The sequence below is a fragment of the Lagopus muta genome, chromosome 1, assembly GCF_023343835.1.
Source record: "Lagopus muta isolate bLagMut1 chromosome 1, bLagMut1 primary, whole genome shotgun sequence".
Classification (NCBI taxonomy): domain Eukaryota; kingdom Metazoa; phylum Chordata; class Aves; order Galliformes; family Phasianidae; genus Lagopus; species Lagopus muta.
The window spans coordinates 160,726,578-160,744,799 of record NC_064433.1 but is presented as its reverse complement, the minus strand read 5'-3'; the positions used below and the strand labels follow the sequence as shown (position 1 = coordinate 160,744,799).

The 18,222-nt window shown below is 36.3% G+C and overlaps 1 protein-coding gene across 1 annotated transcript in view; it reads right to left on the bottom strand.

Annotated features, from left to right (window-relative positions):
* Nucleotides 1-7,516: 7,516 nt before the first annotated feature.
* DIAPH3 (diaphanous related formin 3) overlaps nt 7,517-18,222 on the bottom strand; it is a 249,057-nt gene continuing 238,351 nt past the window's right edge. The window contains exon 30 of the mRNA XM_048932696.1: nt 7,517-10,308. Coding sequence (XP_048788653.1) covers nt 10,052-10,308 — 257 coding nt within the window. The 3' untranslated portion in view covers nt 7,517-10,051. The remainder of the gene's footprint in view (nt 10,309-18,222) is intronic.

The window sequence follows — 18,222 nt, the reverse complement described above, 5'->3', positions numbered from 1 at the left end:
ATGATCTATGAAGCATTTTGGAATACTGTAGCAGAGGATAATGCAGTCCTGCATGTAGATACAATTAGGTGAGAGGAAGGTGAAACTATGAGGTCAGCATTCTGAAATGCTCTTCCTTTCGAAAGCTTAAGTGATTTTTTTCTATTTTTTTCTTGTTCATCATGTTTTCTGAAATAAAAAAAAAAAAAAAAAACACAATTGCAAGACTTTTGATATCTTCTTAAGCTATATCTTTTTTTATATTTTTTATGAAGAACTTAAAGTCACATTATAACCACTCAAGATGAAGCTCAAGTAGTTGTTCTTGTCATCAAAAGCCCAAGGTGAAAGCACAGCCTTGTACTGTATATCTTATGCAGTATTTTTAGAGAGAGTTTTCATACTGGTAGATGTGAGTTGGCAAACAGGCTTTATAAGTGACTACACACAGGTATGAAGCTGAGGTATTTGCAGAAGTTGCGTATTTTCAATAGAATTCAGGCTGTGAATAGCTGTTGTACGAGACAAAGACTGATTCAAGGTATGGGAACATACAGCATGAAGAGTAAAAGTAGACACTTCCTCGGTAATCACCATTTTGCTACAGGCTTAATGACTGAATGGCTTAATGGCTGAATCAAAGGTGGATAAACTGAGGACTGAACTGAGCTGAAAATCCATGAGAAAACAGACAACTCCATTGAACTCTAGATTAAAATGTGTGCAATGCTGGATCATAGCTTGGGCTTCAGCCTTGGGGAGGTATGTCCAGTTTACAGTCAATTGAAATGTGAAAGGAAAGGTCATTAGGTAGAAGATTTCCTGGTATTTCTTAAGTTGTGGAAGGAAAAAAAAATGTTGTGCTAATGCCATTCAATTTACTGGCAAGAGGATTCAACTCACCTCCTCCTTTTGAGAGGTGTAGAAGTGGATGCTGTTTTAATCTTGCCAAGGAAGAACAAAGCAAGTGAAGTTCATAACAGGTTGCTGAGTAGGGCTTCAGCTACCCTTTATTCTAGACTCATGTGGCACACTGCACTGATCCCTCTAATCATTTGCAAATGCTCGGATTCATCTGCCCACATCTGAGCTGGTCCCCTCAGGCCCTCTCTTTAGTCAGAGAAGGGAAATAGACATGGCTATAGACTCATTTCTCTCCTCTTTACATATTAGGTGGAAAGAGCTCAAACTGGCCTTTTCTATATAGGAGGAAAGCCAGAATGAGTGATTACCTCAGCTGGACGCTATTACATCAGAATTGTCTGAACTTAGGTAAAATGAATCCCACACAAGAGACAGTGTATTGTCCTAGGAAAAAGAGCTTTGTTACAAAGAACAATTTATATAAAATGAATTTTGCTCTTCATTATAGCTGGACTGTATGCAGGGACCCTCTATTTCAGTGACAGTGCCTTCCTGCTGGCCTTAGATCAACGTTGCCAACAATAAGCATCTTCCTTCATGCATGATACCCCCTGGGAAGCACGGAAAGGTGTCATACTACAGACTTCTGGGTCTCATTTTTATATAATTAACCAGTTTTCCACCTGAAATATTGTAATTAAGCTTTCATGTGTAAAGCAGGAGCATATGCCACTGTCAAATGACTGAATAAGACAAGTCAGGAATTTCATGTTAATTTAACTTTACCAGCATTAACTTTCTTTCACTTGTTAATGACAACCATATGCACAAACTACTGATGGTAACTATTTCATGCAAACAACCTGATCAGTTTCTTGGTAAGGTTATATACTGCACTATGCTCTTGTACCTTGACATATGCTAAAGGAGTTAGTTTTGTTCTGCATGACAGAGAGAATTTCACTCAGATATTTCTTACTTCTAGTCAGTAATCTACATCTGTGTTAGTGCTGGATGGACAGGAGATGTGCACTAATGTACTTTGCTCTTAAAGGAATTATATAGGAATGCCAGAACTGTGTCAGAATGTGGGCCAACACATTTGGCCTCAGTCACCTATACTGTATAATTGTTAAACTGACCCTGAAACAAGCCTGACCTGTGTCATCCCACTCCTGTACTCTCTGTAGATATCACAACAGGCAGTAAGGAGACAGCTTGTCCTGGGACAGTGGCCTTCAAAATGGCTTGCCTGTTGCTTTGTCCTTCAATTGGTTCAGTCACTAACAGAAATGCTGCCTTGCAGATCCTTTGTATACTCTTCTTGAGTGGACTTAATGGCTGTGGCTCTTTTAAGGAAAATGAGAACTGTACCCAAGACCCATTCTTGCTCTTGATTGATAGCCTTTCTTTCATTTCCTTGAACTTGGCAGCACTTAGGTGTTAATGTGAATAGTGATTGTAGGATTGTTTTTGCTGTTTAAAATTTCAGGCAGGCAGAACTCAACTCGCCTATTCAGCATCATATTTATTGAGCTAGCAACAAGAAAATAATAATTATATGTAAAAACTGCACAGATTGGAGCCAGAAGCAATGAGACAATAAAGCCCCACAACACCATCTGTATAGCTGCCTCCAGGCTAGAGCTGCACTTTGAGTCATCCCATTTAGGAGTTGTCTCTAACAGTCTCTGAAGTCAACAAGAGCCTTTGATTTCTTCTCAGTGGGTGCTCTATCAGATTGCTGTAGTCTCCTTTTAAAGTCTAAGAACAAGGGGGCAAAAGGCAAGTTTAGTGAGCTGCACTGTAAGGATAAAATAATACCACTTTAAGAAGAACCATTCTCTTCGGAGAAATATTAAATCTGTAGGGGGGATAAGAGTTCAGGGCACAGCAATTACTGTATAATAGTAAAATTTCATCAGCGGTCAAGGACAAAGTTGGATTTCTGGGGTACTGCTTGGTGTACAGTATGAGGCAGATTTGTAAAATAGAATAAAATGTTTTTGCTTCCAAATGAAACAATTAACAGTACAGTTTACATGCAGGGCACTTGAAGTTAAAAAGATATTGCAAGCTCTGTCTAATATTTTACATCTGCTGCACTTATGAACAATTTTCATTTTTCAGTGGTGATCTACACAACATGCCCAACATTTGGCAAAACAAAAATGCCGTAAAATCAGTTGGATGAATTGGTTAGAGCATTACCCATTCTTTTCTCAAGGCCAGTCATACAGGGGTCAAAATGTTCTGCCAGGAAAATGTCCTAAGAGGAATATTTTATTTTACTGTTGTCAGCACATTGGAAAGGATTTTACTCAAGTCACCTTTGTATATTTTATTCATTAGGGCATGATCCTGAGAGGTTGTAGAAACCCTGTGCTCTGAATGACTTTGTGCCATTTGAGGATGATGAGCTGAGTATTTACGAGGACATGTAGGGGACATCACAGGATTAGGCCCTTACCATGGCCATCTGTGTTCATACATTGGACTTGCTTTGCACTGAATGATGGGACAGGTTAATTCAATGAGACAACTGTCGCTAATCAAAGCGTCCTGGTAGTAGGTACAGCATGAACACTGTATCTTCTTAGTTGTATGTAATTAAAAGAAATTCTGTCTTTATTTTGATATAGATTTATGTATTTAGTATTAAATACACTGGGAAGGAAACAGGAAGCAATGATCCTGTGCTGTCTTTTGCAAGAAGAGTTTAATTTGTTCTTGCCTGTTGATTTTGATGCTCTATCTAGATGCTACTGAATTTAAACTGTTTATTAGTTTGTAGAAAGATTTACTGTAGCGCAGTATTTCCGAGAAAAATAAAACCTTCTGATCCTTCTTTGGGGATTTGGTAATCAAGAAGTAGAAAATTGTATTCAGGGGCTGAAGTTAATGAGAGCTCATTCTGTTCTTTATGGACCAGAGTGACCACTATTCTCTGCAGAGACAGACAAAAAGCTGACTTTTTTCCTCTGCCATCCTATGGTTTCAGCATTGAATCTGTACTGTGGATTTGAACCTGTTACACCTCAAGTGAAAAAAAAAAGAAAGAAAAAACACACAATGACTTGAATCTCTATTGCATCAGATTGTCCACAGAGTTGGTTGATTCAAGGAAAGATATGAAGATATGGCCCCAGCTATCTTACTGTGATGTCGTAGCACAATGTGGCATTGTGCCACCAACTGCACAATGAGAACATATTTTTTTCTGTCTAAGCATTTTTAATGCACTGCTCAGGCACCTTGTAGATAAATTTGGCATAATCAATTCCAATTTTAAAGGAGTAGAAAGCTCTTATCCCATTTTTCATTTCAAACCACTTACTGTGGTTCCTTTACCTCAGTTGTTGTCTTTCAGGAGAAATGTTGATGGGTTGTGCTCCAGGATTCATTACTGAAGAATGCCTGTGCAAAATTGATGGGTCTTGCATTATACTATCAAGGTGACTTGTTTGACTTCACTGCTTTGCTTTCCTATCCATTAGCAGAAAGTACACTTCATTAGCAAAAAATCCAGACTGCATAATTGCCGTTTCTGTCTTACTTAATGGAAAGAGTCTTGTTGCAATGCATGTTTTCAACTATGTAAAACAATCTTCATATTAAGATGCAACAAATTAAGCAGCACTTTCACAAAAGCTGTTTATGTATTTATTATTGTTAGCTAACAGTTATAGATTGTAAAGGTTATGGTTTGCTTTGCACTGAAAATTTCGAGAAGAGACGGAACAGCATATAGCAAAGAAACCCAAGTAATTGAGATTTAAAGGTCCTTCTGAATTTGTAGCTTGCATGTAGTCATCATATGCTTCATATGCACGTCCATATCAAACACCATTTTGTCAGACTGCCCCTCTGCTGCCATCTGTCACATGGTAACAACGTGTAATGGAATATTGGTGGGAAGGTTCAACCTCTATTGCCATACTGCAGACATCCATCTCTGACACTGTGGGCCAATACAACGAAATAGGAAGCATTACTTTTGGAGCAGCCCTTATATTTTGACCCTAGGATCTGAGCTCAAATTTGTTGACCAGCATTCTTGTGGCTTCTTCCAATCTGAAACACTATGAGGGCAGACTGCCTTCTGTACTGCCTTCTCTGTGTCAGCATGCATAGCTACCAAGAGCAGCGTTGTCCCGTATGATTGTAGAGATGTTATGTGAACTCATCTGACTCCTTATGCTCTTACTTTACCTATCAAAGTGAATGGGAGCAGGACTGACCCTTGAATTTAAGAAAATATTCTGAGGTTTTCTGGGGATTCATATTTATCTGTCAGACTTTTCCTTCCTCTTATAGCTTGAGAGCACTGCAAACGAGCAGCCCAACAATATTGCTATTCTGAGGATATTCTGATATATGTCTTCAAATAGACAAGACACCTGTGGCCATACCAACTCTGGATCACCCACCATCATTTCCTTCATGACCTTTAAAGATGTCAGATAAGACTATTTTTTTCCAGTTGCTTCATTCCACACTAGATGCAGTTTCAGGTCCCAGAAATGAAATCAGGCAGCACATTAATCAACTCTGCTACGAAGTCTCCTCAATTCTGCCTTTCCATAGTTAATTTTTTTTTTTTTTTTCTGGGTAATATAACACAGATTTTAAAAGAGAGGTATATTACCCTCCAAAAATAAATGCAGCTCCAATACCAGCAGTGGAATAAGCTCATTTAGATGAAAGGAACTATTTTCTTTTGGTGGAGTGAAAAACCTTATCTGTCTCTCTTTGGATTACATTCAAGAGTTATGCCTCTGTGGTATATGAGACTGACGTTGCATGCAAGTCATCTGCTTGGTACGTTGTCAGAAAATATTTCCCTTAATAATTCTTCAGTGCATGACATTGCATGGATCACAAAAAGAAAAAGCTGCACTTCTGAAGGAAAATAAAAGTACATTGGAGTTTAAAATGTACTCAGCTAACGTATCAAACTTAATGGCTATCTCTGGAAGGGAGAGAAAAATTTTATCTGGACCACTTCTCATCTGTTCTTCAGTGATGTTACAGTGACCAGAATGCTTTACTGGCATGCTTTCACAACCAGAAGTAGTAAAACTGTAAAAGGTGCTTGCATCACATGCCAGAATAATTTAAATAAAATTGATTAATCTCTTGTATAATTAACACAAGGTGATCATCTCAGCATTTCTTACCTGTAGGAAACTTGGCATAATGTAAGACTGAACACATAAAAGCTGCAAGTCATCTATTATTTTTTAATTTATTTAGTGAGCCAGACAAGCAGTTCCTCACACTTTGACTTCTAAGTGAAGTTATTTTTCTGCTTTAGTTCAGTTGTGTATAACAAACACATCACATTAAAACAACAGGAGCTGGTATAGCAAGGCTTTATTTTGTTCTAGAGAAAACAATGTTACAATGTTTTCATGTAATTGCTTTTTTTTTTTTTTTCCTGGTCTCTCTCGCTTGCCTCTGGTTTCTTATTACAACGTTTTAGGTGCTGTGGCTTTGGGTTTACCAACCCCTGCTTGTCCATTTGTTTTATAGACACCAAGTACTGTAAGGCTTGGAAAGATTATTGTAAAAATTATAATTTGTTCCTGCTCATTAGAAATGGCTGCAGCAGAAGTTAGCAGTAAATGTCTTCTTTTCCAGCTTTTATTACAGAAGCCCAAAGGGCTGCAGTGCTTCAAGTTGCTCAGCATTAACCCATTTAGGTCCAGAAAGTATGACTTCGGCTGGGCTAGGCTGAGGGCTGGTCATATAAGGTGGTTTCAGACAAGTAAGTGCTGCAGAAAAATTGTGTGTAACAGCTGCATCTGAGGTTTTTTTTCCAACTTTTTTTTTTTTCCCAACTTTTTTTTTTTTTTTTTTTTTTTTAAGTATTGTCATAATTAATGGAGAATGCAAAGTAAATAGTTTTTCCAGATTGCTGATCCATGCTCTGTTAATGATGTGTTTAATTCAGAACAGGACTGTATGCCACGGCAGCCACAGTGCCACTGTACTGTTTGGTAATAAAGTCACTGCCATCATTTTTCGTTCTGCGTTCATATGGACTAGTATATCACCTATGGTCCATAAGCCAGATGTCAAGCTTGGTTGCATATAGCTTGAGGAAACTGATAGCAAACATTAATATCTTGAGAAGGTCAAGCCATTAGAATTATTTATGTATGAATTTAGACCACTGCCATGAATAATCCGGTGTGTAAGTAAACTAAAAATTGATGAAATAATCAAAATTCTTCTACTGAAGTAAATGAAAAGTCATCCCAAATGAATGTGAAGTATCAAAAATGTGTTAAACCCTTACAGCTTACTGGCAAGAAAAGCCCCTGCTGTTTTTGCCTGCTGTATGCTGCTCAAGTAAGGAACGAGCAGTGGAGTATACCCCACAAGATCTCTCAAATGCTTTTCTTTGAACAGTTATGTCTGAAGATAGCAGGAAGCTTTTTTTTTATAGGGACTTAATCTTCAGGTGTGAATTACAGAAACAGAGGGTTTTTCACTTCATGTGAAACCTTCGGTTCAATCCTACAGATGAGGCAGTAGGCTTGATACTTACTAAAAAAGTCCTACTAAAAATAACTAGCACACAGCATTAAAAATCTGCATTCATTTAAGAAAAATTTATTTAGCTTTAAATTTTAAACTCAATTAATGAATTAAGTGAATTAAAACAATTTACCCCATACAATTTAGAAGCCGAGTTTTACACTTTAATAAAAGCGTAAGAGCATATAATGGAATAGAGACATAATATTCTCAAGGTTACTGTTACTTGAATCCATTAAACCATGTATTTATTTTTCCTATTCAAAAGATCTTAATTGTTTACTTATAAGGAAGGATGAAATGCAGAGAGAAAACTTACTGTGTACACCAACTGGACTGTGTACTTCAATCCTGATTACATCACATTACAATGGTAAAAGGAAACGCTGAAGGGGAAAAACTACACACTGTATTTACATGGGTTGTGAAAAGTTACAAAGCTTTTTTTATTCTCCTACTTATACAGAAGAAACTGTGAATTAACTTGATGTCTGCTTGGAAGTACGAATTCAGAAACACAACATCTAACAAGGACCAAAAGCCCTGGAATACATTCCTTAGAGCTTCTCGGCCTGTACAAAAAGATGGCTTAAGATCTATAGTTTTAAAAGTAAATATTTACTTTTAAATCAGAAGATGCTAGGCTGCTAGGAGCTCTTTGATTATTGAGAATTCCACTAGGTAGCTTCATTAATTTGATTTGCTTGAAAAACGACACATTGGTGTCCTGAACTGTCAGTTCTGGTGTGGACTGTTGCTCACTTATTCAAGTGAACAAATGAAATGAAACTGTTAATGAAAACGAGTTTGTACATCCACCTTCATTCAGCTGGCCATCACATTCGTACTTCAGAGGTAGTTCTCCATGCCCAGCCCTTTTATTCTAACACGTCTTCAGCAACTGTATTTTTCTTTCTTCAAAATATATTTCATTTAGTTTTATTTAGTCAAGCGTACTGTACTCTGTCGACTGCAATTTGAATGGTACCCTGTGAGCATGTGTAGTAAGTCTTAACAGTTGACAAGGTGCAGAAGATTGTAGTGGTACTTTAGCAACAGTTGCATTATGCAAAATTATGGCTTACAACTTACTGTAGTGACTGGAGAGGACATTATTAACTCCAGCGTGAGCTTTTACTTTAGTTTTTATGAGATTAGCAGTTGCTGTTCACTCACTAAAAGGCACCAAAGACAGCCTTGTTTGACACCCCTGCCCATTGTTTTGCAAACAGCACTGAATAAATGATGGTCTGACAGAATTTCCCTGCATCTTTCCCTGGCTTCTCTTCATATTTTCTATTTTTCAAAAGCTAATGCAGGAAATGTAATTAGAGCATATAATGATGGTTACAACAGCCCCAGAAACACGAGATTGATTCCCATGATGGCTGAAAAACACTCCATGCAGTATGTATAAACAGGCCCAATTTCAGAGTTCTAATTAACTTTATTAATGTTTAGTGCAGAAAGTAAGAAGGCAACTTAAACAAGGATATAAAAAGCACTGAAGCACTGAAACACTGGTTTCATAACTGACTCTTATTGAAAGACATGTTTTTCAGTGTTTTGTAAAGAAAAATAGAGTAATTTAGAAGAAAGATACTAGATACCTAATACGCTCTAATAATAAGGAAGTTTTAAATAATGGAGCAAAGATACTAATAGTAACTTCCTACTTGGTAACATAGGTAGCAATTCTTTATGATGTGCAATTAATAAATATGATAGCCAACATGTAACAATGTACAACGACAGTGCGATAAAAGAGATGCAATTATGTGCAAGTTTCCTATTGTGCCAGCAAATAAGACTTTATGGGCTACTGGAAAATGAGTTTGTGAAAAACCAATTGTAGAAACTTTTCCATTATATGTTCCTTTTGTAGAAACATATTAACTCACGTGTGAAAAGATTAAAAAATGACACTGGTAAATAACTGTGGAGAAAGACCTTTTGCCCACTACAGATACGATTGCAAAACACTGCATTCACAGAAATTAGATATATATTATCTTGATATAATTGGCATAACTAAGATTAAGAGGAGCAATATATTATTCACACATAAAGTATATAATCTGCATAGATTTTTCTGTTTACTGTCCATGGATTTCCATTTTGTAAAAGCATATTAAGCAAACTTTGGAGCTCTTCAATGAACTCAAACTGGAACATGTCTGAAAAACTTATGTGATACACATTTCCCATTACTATAGTTGCAAATGTTGCTGTAATAACACCTTTTAGGTACTAATATCTCTTCAGAACAGAAATTGCAGTGGAAAACATAAGACTACTTTTCTTGCATTCCCTTATTCCCAGGCATGGTGATCTAACAATATTTATGAGATACACCTATTTTGAGAAGTTCTCAAAACATATGGTCAGCAGTTTGTTGAATAAAATGATTGTGACTTGGAATAATGTATTATTTGTTTCTGCTGATATTTTTTTTTGTAGTCTCAGTACATAAAGGCATAACAAAAAATCTTTTTAATGAGAAGAAAAACAAGTCTGGTGCTGTGGAGTTTGGAAGTAGAGTATTAATACATAGAGAAGTTTGGAATTCAGAAGTACATAATGTCAACAATGGAAAATTAGTGTATCTTTTCAAGCTATCTATTACAGTTTGTTTTAAAGCTTTGGTTTAATCCTTTATATTCTATAGTGCTCGCAGCCTTGCCAGGAGAGCTTCTACCTCTGGAATGGTTTCTCCCTTAGAAGGAGACCCGTTACGCTCTGTTTTCCTTTCTTTGTTGCCTTCTCCATTATAGGCTTCCTTTCTCCCAGCAGCCTTGTTCCATGCCATACAACTTGTTTCCACATCATAAGTAACCTCTTTGGTGACCGGGCTTCTTGTCGAGTTTAAGCTGATATTGTGGCGTGAACACGACTTCTCTAGTTGTGCTTTCTGGTTCTCTGTGAAAGATAAATAATAAATATAACATAAATATAATAAACAACAAATTATAATAATAAAAATTATAATAAAAAAATTATAATAATAATAAATATAATAAATAACACATAAATATGATAAATAAATAAATTTCATCTCAGTATAAAATACTCAGTTTCAATATTCTGTAATTTAAAAACATCTCTTGATGAGACAAAATTTCACATGCAGATGACACACTAAAAAGACTAATGATGTTCAAAGAGTCAAGAACAATGTCAAGAAGAAAAAAGTGGCAGGCCTGGTCTCGTGGAAGTGATGCAGACTTTACACAACTTTATTAGATTAGCATCCATATTTCCCATAAAATCAAGAACAGAGACTGACAGGATCCTTCTTTCTCACTTGAGTCAAAGAGAAGACACTACTCAGCACTTCACAATGGCTTCCAAACTTCTATCTGGTTAATTAAATTTCCTACATATTTTTTAATCGATCAGATTTTGAAATATAAAAAAATCTACTTCCGTTGTAACAATTCTTATTTATTATTTAGGCAGCTAAGCAATTTTAAGAATCTGCTACTTTTTGCTAAATATCATTGGTATTAACTGTCAGAGGAAGCTGCGCTTGGTTCAGATTCAGCTTTGTTGGCTGACGTGTATTAACAGACAGATTTCCTCCCTGCACGCAGCTCCAGAATATGAAGAGTCCCTCTCATAGATCTCAAACTTTTTAAAAACAGGCATACTCAATATTCATGTAACCTTGAACAAGGCTTGAAAATGGCTTCAGCAAACTTGACATGACATTTAAAGTTTTTTTGGTTATTCTCTGAAAGATGTTCCATCATCCCAATAGTAATGACTTTGGAGCACAGGCAGTCACTCATGACAGTGTGTTTTATGTGAGAGCTGAAAATTCCTACCAAAAACAGCTTGTACATTAAAAGGCAGCTGCTGAAGATATTTACTGCACTGTCATTCCCTGACCAGAGGCTCCCAGTGATGGATGAGGATTTTACACACTTTCTTGGACAATCTCAGCAAATTTTACAGGCACAATCACCTTTTGGGAAGTGGAGGAAAATAAATGCCTTTCTATCATCTTCTAGAGCAGATAAATAATTCTTAATTAAATTTTGATAATAGCTGGGTTTTTTTCACTTAGCTGAAAAACTAAGTGAAATTAATAGAAAACTAATTTTTATATTGTATTATGGAAAATAATTTGCCCCCGAAGATGCAATAACGTACATTTCAGATTTCCTGTATCACAGAAGGCCAGAGATTCGAGATGAAAACATCTTCATAATTACACATAATAAACCTATCATATAAATTAAAATATCTCATTCTGCTTCAATGTTTACTTTTATTGATTCTGATCACATATTTGCAAGCTGAGAAAAGCATGCCACTTATGTCAATATACAAAATTTAAGCTTCATTGTAGCTGCTTTTGATTAGATTGTGTTAAAAGAGTGAGGGAGAAATAAGTGTTTTGAAAATCAATACCGATTTTAAATCAATAATGATTTTAAAATCAAAATTTTAAAGCAAAAGATAAAATGCCAGAATCAGAGAGTAAGTGCAGATGTATACTAACACTCCAGTTCCAACTACTTAGCAGTTCACTGAAATCCTTACCCCAAAATAGTCAAGCCCAAGGATCAATTAAGTATGAAGAACTATACTCTGTAAAAGACATAGTGAACACTAATGCACTGAGGCTTTAACATTTTCCCCATCTTCTCATACTATGACTTAAGTAACTTATAAAAGCAACAAGTCTAAGCAAGAAACTGCTTCAAGTTAACTGCTAAGACACAGTAGATGTTGGAATCGATCTACAGTGTCATCCCACTTCGAAACTCCAATTTAGAATTGCGGAAAGATGTCTCTCATAACTTGCTACTTACAACCTGGAATTCTTGTGTAAGTAACTGAGAAAAGTTGAGCATAATTTGTTTTCTTTTTTTTTTTTTTCTTCTTCTTTTTTTTTTCCCCTTAAAACAGTAGCAAAGGCATTGATAATCATGACTTTTTTGGCATATACTAGTGAACAGAGGGCTGGAGCACCTCCTCTATGAAGACAGGCTCAGGGAGCTGGGATTATTCAACCTGGAGAAGAGAAGGCTGTGAGGAGACCTCACTGTAGCCTTCCCGTATTTGAAGGGGGATTATAAAAAAGATGGGAATCAACTTTTTATAAGGGTAGATAGTTATGGGACAAGGGAGAATGGTTTTAAGGTCAAGGAGGGAAGGTTTAGATTGGATGTCAGGGAGAAGTTCTTCAAGAGAGAGTGGTGAGGTGGTGGAACAGGCTGACCAGAGAGGTTGCAGATGCTTCCTCCCAGAGACATTCAAGGCCAGGCTGGATGGGGCCCTGGGCAACCTGATCTAGTACCAGATCTGGAGGTTGGTGGCCCTGCCTGTAGCAGGGGAGTTGAAACTTCATGATCCTTGAAGTCACTTTCAACCCAAGCCATTCTATGATTCTATGAACAAAGTCAACTTGTAAGACCAGAGACCTTCCCTTCCTGCAAAAATAGGGAATGGCATTAGGAAGTGTCTTGTTGTGCAGGGAAGAAGCCACAATTCCTTGAAACAATCACATAGTCATGTCCTTAATACATGGTGCTCAATTCTAGTGATTAACACACTTTCTAAGAAATCAGAACATTTTTGCTTCAGTCATTTACATACGCTATCTGAATCCAGTTCAATCATCTTGAAGTTGCTTCAGATGCTTCCTAAATCAGGTGGCACCTTGTATGCTCTTTCATTTAAGGAAGGTTTTCTATACGCCTAGGTGCATGCTCGGTACTAGCAGATTTGTCTGTAGGCAATTACCAGCACAGTAAACTGGCTGTAAGGAATCCTATTCAGAAACACTGAACTTTGCTGCTGGACCTGGTTCAGAAAGCACACATGCTTACTTGTAGTCCTAGATTTCACTTTGGTAAATATGTATCCAGAGAACTATTATTTTTATCAGAGTGAAGGATCACTGCCGTTTAAGTAAAAGTTTAAAACTAGTTAGATATTAGTAATAATAAAAGGAGAAACACACTAATTCTTTAGAAATAATTTCCACTTTGCCAGTATTTTATTTAAATAAAGCAGTAATTAGTGTCAATCCCAAACTCTGCAACAACCTGTACTGCTTCACACATTGATTCAAAGCTTTCATGCTTTGGTGATTTGGTATCCCATCCACTCCACAGTCTATTTATAATCAGGAAAAGCCCCATGTCCAAATTTGCTGACAAATTAAGCACAAGAATCAATAATCATTACTATATTCCTATTAGAAACTGGAATGCTTTGAACCATCAGAGTAGGGAAGTTCTGGAATACAAGTATAATGAAGAGAAAAAAAAACAACCCAACATGATCAGTTATGAGGAGCAATTTAACCTGTTCCTGAAAAATATTTCATATGGCTGTCTGCAGTAGCTAGAAAGTGGCTAAGGGACGATGGACCACACTTTCAATATTTTCCTTTCTATAGCAATCTACAGGAGATCCATAAACCAGTCAGAATTAATAGGCTTTTTTTAAACTACTTTGAACCGTTACACCATGGTCATTTATTAATTTAGTTTGTGCTTTTATCTGAAACCAAAACTATATGTGAAACTATATTTGAAAACTCCATTTGAGACAGTGTACAGAATAAAATAAATGCATTTACACACTATACATCTTGTTTCAAATAAAATGTGAAAAGAATAATATCAAAAGCAGTTAAAAGGAAACTACTCATGGAGAAGCACATCTACATGAAGTCTTGTGAATAAAAAAGCTTACATTGATGAAGATGCACTACTTGTCCACCTACTGTAGCAAGCTTTACCTTCATGCAGCAGCAAGACAAAAAAGAAATCAGACATTAAAAATCACTGATTAGAGACAGAAGTTATTAATTAGCTGTATACATTCGAAGTAGTTATGGTCCTGATGTTTCTAATATATGGCCACTCTGAGAAATCAATAACCATCACTCACACATGTCAATAATCGCTATGAAGATGAAAATTAAAACAACAACAACAAAAAACTTTGATTTCACAATTAAGGTTTCTAAAGACTATAGTGAGAAAACATTTGCCCATAATATTTTCGACTTTACCACTACTGAATGCTTTGAGACTCAGGTAAGATAGAGATCGCGTTGTAAACTACTGAAGTCTAAGTGTTCAGATCTTATCTTATTGTAGATCCTTGGCATCTTCAGACCTATTAAAATTCAGTTTTTCCAGATGTGAATTCCTTGAACACTGCTGTTAATAAAAAACATTTCAAAATTGTATTCACGTAACCTGGGGCCAAATAGCTACTATCATCTAGAGATAAGTCTTCTAAAATTACTTTTATTAATGGCAATGTTCAGGAAGTATAGGCAGCTCTGCATAAATGTGTGCAAGAAATTCTTCACAGTAGGGGTGACGGAGCACTGGAACAGGCTGCCCTAAGAGGTTGTGGAGCCTACTTCTCTGGAGATGTTCAAAACCTGCCTGGATGCCTACCTGTGCAACCTGGTGTAGGAAGCCTGCTTTGGCAGGGGGGTTGGACTCGATGATCTCTAGAGATCCCTTCCAACCCCTACAATTATGTGATTGTGATTGAAAATTGTGCTTAATAGCTTTCCTTAGTTTAAATTGTGTCCTAGCATAAAACAACTTATAATCTATTAAAGGCTACACACTCTATATTCAGAAAAAAATGAAATTGTGCAATAGTATGTGAACAAAAAAGTCCTCAATGTGAGACTTGCCTGCTGTGAACCTGGGGAAACAAAATACGATCAGTTGGAGATTTTTAAATCCTGCCTAATGCTGTTATATATTACCTTTAATGGTGAACAAAAATGATTTCAAGAGACTTACTGAAGTTGAGACACAGATTTTTCTAAAGCCGGTAATAAATATTTTAAATAAAAATGTACTTTGAAAAGCTTTATTTCATTGCATAGTCTCTCAATAAAAGTCTTGGTAGTAAGGACATATTTAGTTTTTATGTAAATACTTGTACACTGATTGGAAAATAAAGCTGTAAATACAATAAAGAGAAAGACATTACATGGCATTATAAGCTTGTATTACAGTCATACATCTCAATGTGGGGCATGATAAAATCATATTATAGGCAAGAACGATTGCAGTTATAGTCTCATTACATCTTTTACCAAGTTAACAAGGAAAATTGCTCAAAGACTCAGTGCAGTATTTCATCTCTTTGGCTTGTTTTCCATGTGCTATATTGTGTTCTTGAAGCTATGTCTATGCTGATAGATTTTCTTCAGACGACACTTACACATCACCCTTATCACCAATGCAAATTATTTTTACATTATGAATCATGTCTTGCCTTTGCTAGAAAATATTCTAGGGACATGCCCCCATGTCAAGTGGTTTTGGCTTGGTAAAAGTAACAGCCCTCATCACTTGCTCCTCAGCGTGGTGTCATACTTTGACCTTGGTTCCCTGTCCCTGATGAGTGAAACTGAAAGTCAGGGAAAAGGTACTGAATCGTGTTCACGTTGTACCCATGTGGCTTCCCAGCACAACAACAGAAAAAAACTCCAATATTCAAAATTGTGATTTTGAACTTCCACATACCAAACTCTTTTTTACTATCAGAAAGGGAAAAAAGAAAATTAATTCCTGTTTTCTTCTCAAGTAATTTGTCATAATTTCATAATTTAATCCAGGATGGATTTTTCTTCATTGTCTGTATGATGTTTTAGTCTAGGAGAAAAACAATGTTGATAACACACTGATGTTTATAGCTGCTCCTAAGCAGTACTGTACAGAATCAAGGCGATTCTTAGCAAAGGGCCCAAGCAGCTGGGACAGAACAGAATTAAGATAGCTGACTTAAACTGGTCAAAGAGATATTCCACACCATCATGTGGAAGGAGTTTTGAAAGAGGCAGGAGTTCATTTGGCTCTTTTCCACTGCATTGGGGGCTAGCTGGGCACTGGTCACAGGGTGGTGAGCAATTGATTGTGCATCACTTATACAGACACAACTATTATCCTTTACTGATTTTTCTATCTTAGTATATAGTTTTATCTCAACCCACGAATTCTGCTTCTTTTTTTTTTTTTTTTCTTCTGATTCTCTCCCCCATTCCACTAGGAATGTGAGGGGAGCGAGGAAACAACTATGTGGTGTTCAGACACCTGCTGGGTTAACTACAGCAGGAGGAAATGGGGGGGTCTTATTTCCTGCACTGGCCCTCCATCCCTATTACATCTTAAGGTACTGCATATATGTGAGCCTTCATTTTTGTCAGGCACCCTTATCTCCTTAAAATCATTTATACAGCCCAAAGTTAGTGCTCTGAAATCCATTCCTCGACACTGGTGTTAGAACGTCACAACACCTAATTCTCTTCCTTAAAAGCCTTCTTTACCTTCCAGAAGCAAAATTTAGATGTAATGGGAAGGACTGCAATAGCTAGAAGGCTCATGCCTATTACACAACATGACTCATAAAAAATGTTCTATCATTTCCTTGCTGGATAGTGTAATGAAAAATACTTAAAATACATTTTATTGCCATTTTTTATTAGTTTCCTATTTTTTCAACAATTTCTGAGACTGGCAAGAGTGAGATGGAAGAAAATCCCCAAAATGTTAAAAGAGTGCTGTGTGTTGCCATGACTTATTTCATATATACCCTGCAGCACTAACCCTAGCACCTAAACAAGTGTTAGCTGTACTTAAATGATCTTTGATAAGAAATTTCTTAGACCATAATATTTCATGCTAAATGTTCACAACTTGACTTAATCCAGAGCAGAAAAGAATTGATAAGGCACAGAAGAGTATTACTGAGCCTTCAAAGATTAAATAAAAATAAAAACGTACATTTAATTGATGTAGCTGTTCTAGTGTTTTATTAAAAAGTGTGAAATGCAAGGAATAAACATTAATCAATATTTCAGTTTAGATGAGATTCACTAAGTTTTCAGAAACACTGAATATAGTTTTTGTGTTCATTTCAGAGGCAAGAAGAGAGTATGCCAGAGCTAAGTGAGACTAGGATAGAGGATTTATAGAAACTAAATTTCAATGCAAATCAATTATAAACTCTGAGCAAACTAATTTGGGAAGAAATGAACTGTGCTGAACCAGCTCCTTTTACCTGTTCCTAAAGCAAATCCTTTCCAATCTGTCTCTTGCTTACCTACGTCTTCCCAAAAACTAGCTCTTGCTGATCACTCTATTCAATCTTATCTCTACTTCTTCCAAATGCACCTTGCATTTGCATTGAGATGTGTGGAAACAATTTCTGTTTTTAATTTAATCTAATATGGCAATGACTTTCATTACAAGAAATGCAAATTTAAGTTGCTATGATTTAAATGCAAGTCTTGAGTGTCTGTCAAGTGGAAACTAAAACAATTGTTATCAAACTGCTGACAAAATTCAAACAAACTTTTTATATAAGTGAGGAAGGAAACCTCTGAAAGTGCATGATGGCTAATTCAGTCTTAAGGGTTTAGCCTCCTCCCCAATTTCACTCTGCATTATAGTGGATCTTGTTTCATTCTCATGCATCTTTCCATAAATTAAGGTACATTTGGTAGTTTCTAGGACACTGTAAAATGGAAACTTCCAAACTTGAAACCTATTTTATGATCACTACTGATTTTTAGAGCACATCGTTTCAATCATTCTCTAAAAAAAAAAAAAGAGCAAAAAAAAAAAAAGCAAGTTTCTTAATTAAAGAATGGATGAACAATTTTGTGTAACTATAGTATTAGTAAGCAGTAAATTAATCTTACTTATGTTGGGATGAGTGAAGGTGAAAAGATGAATCTTGATCCTATCTCATTCTCATAAATGAAGCTTAGTGACAGTATGCTTTCAGCCAGTGGCTGACATCTTATTCAAGAGAGGTGTTTATGGGATTTCT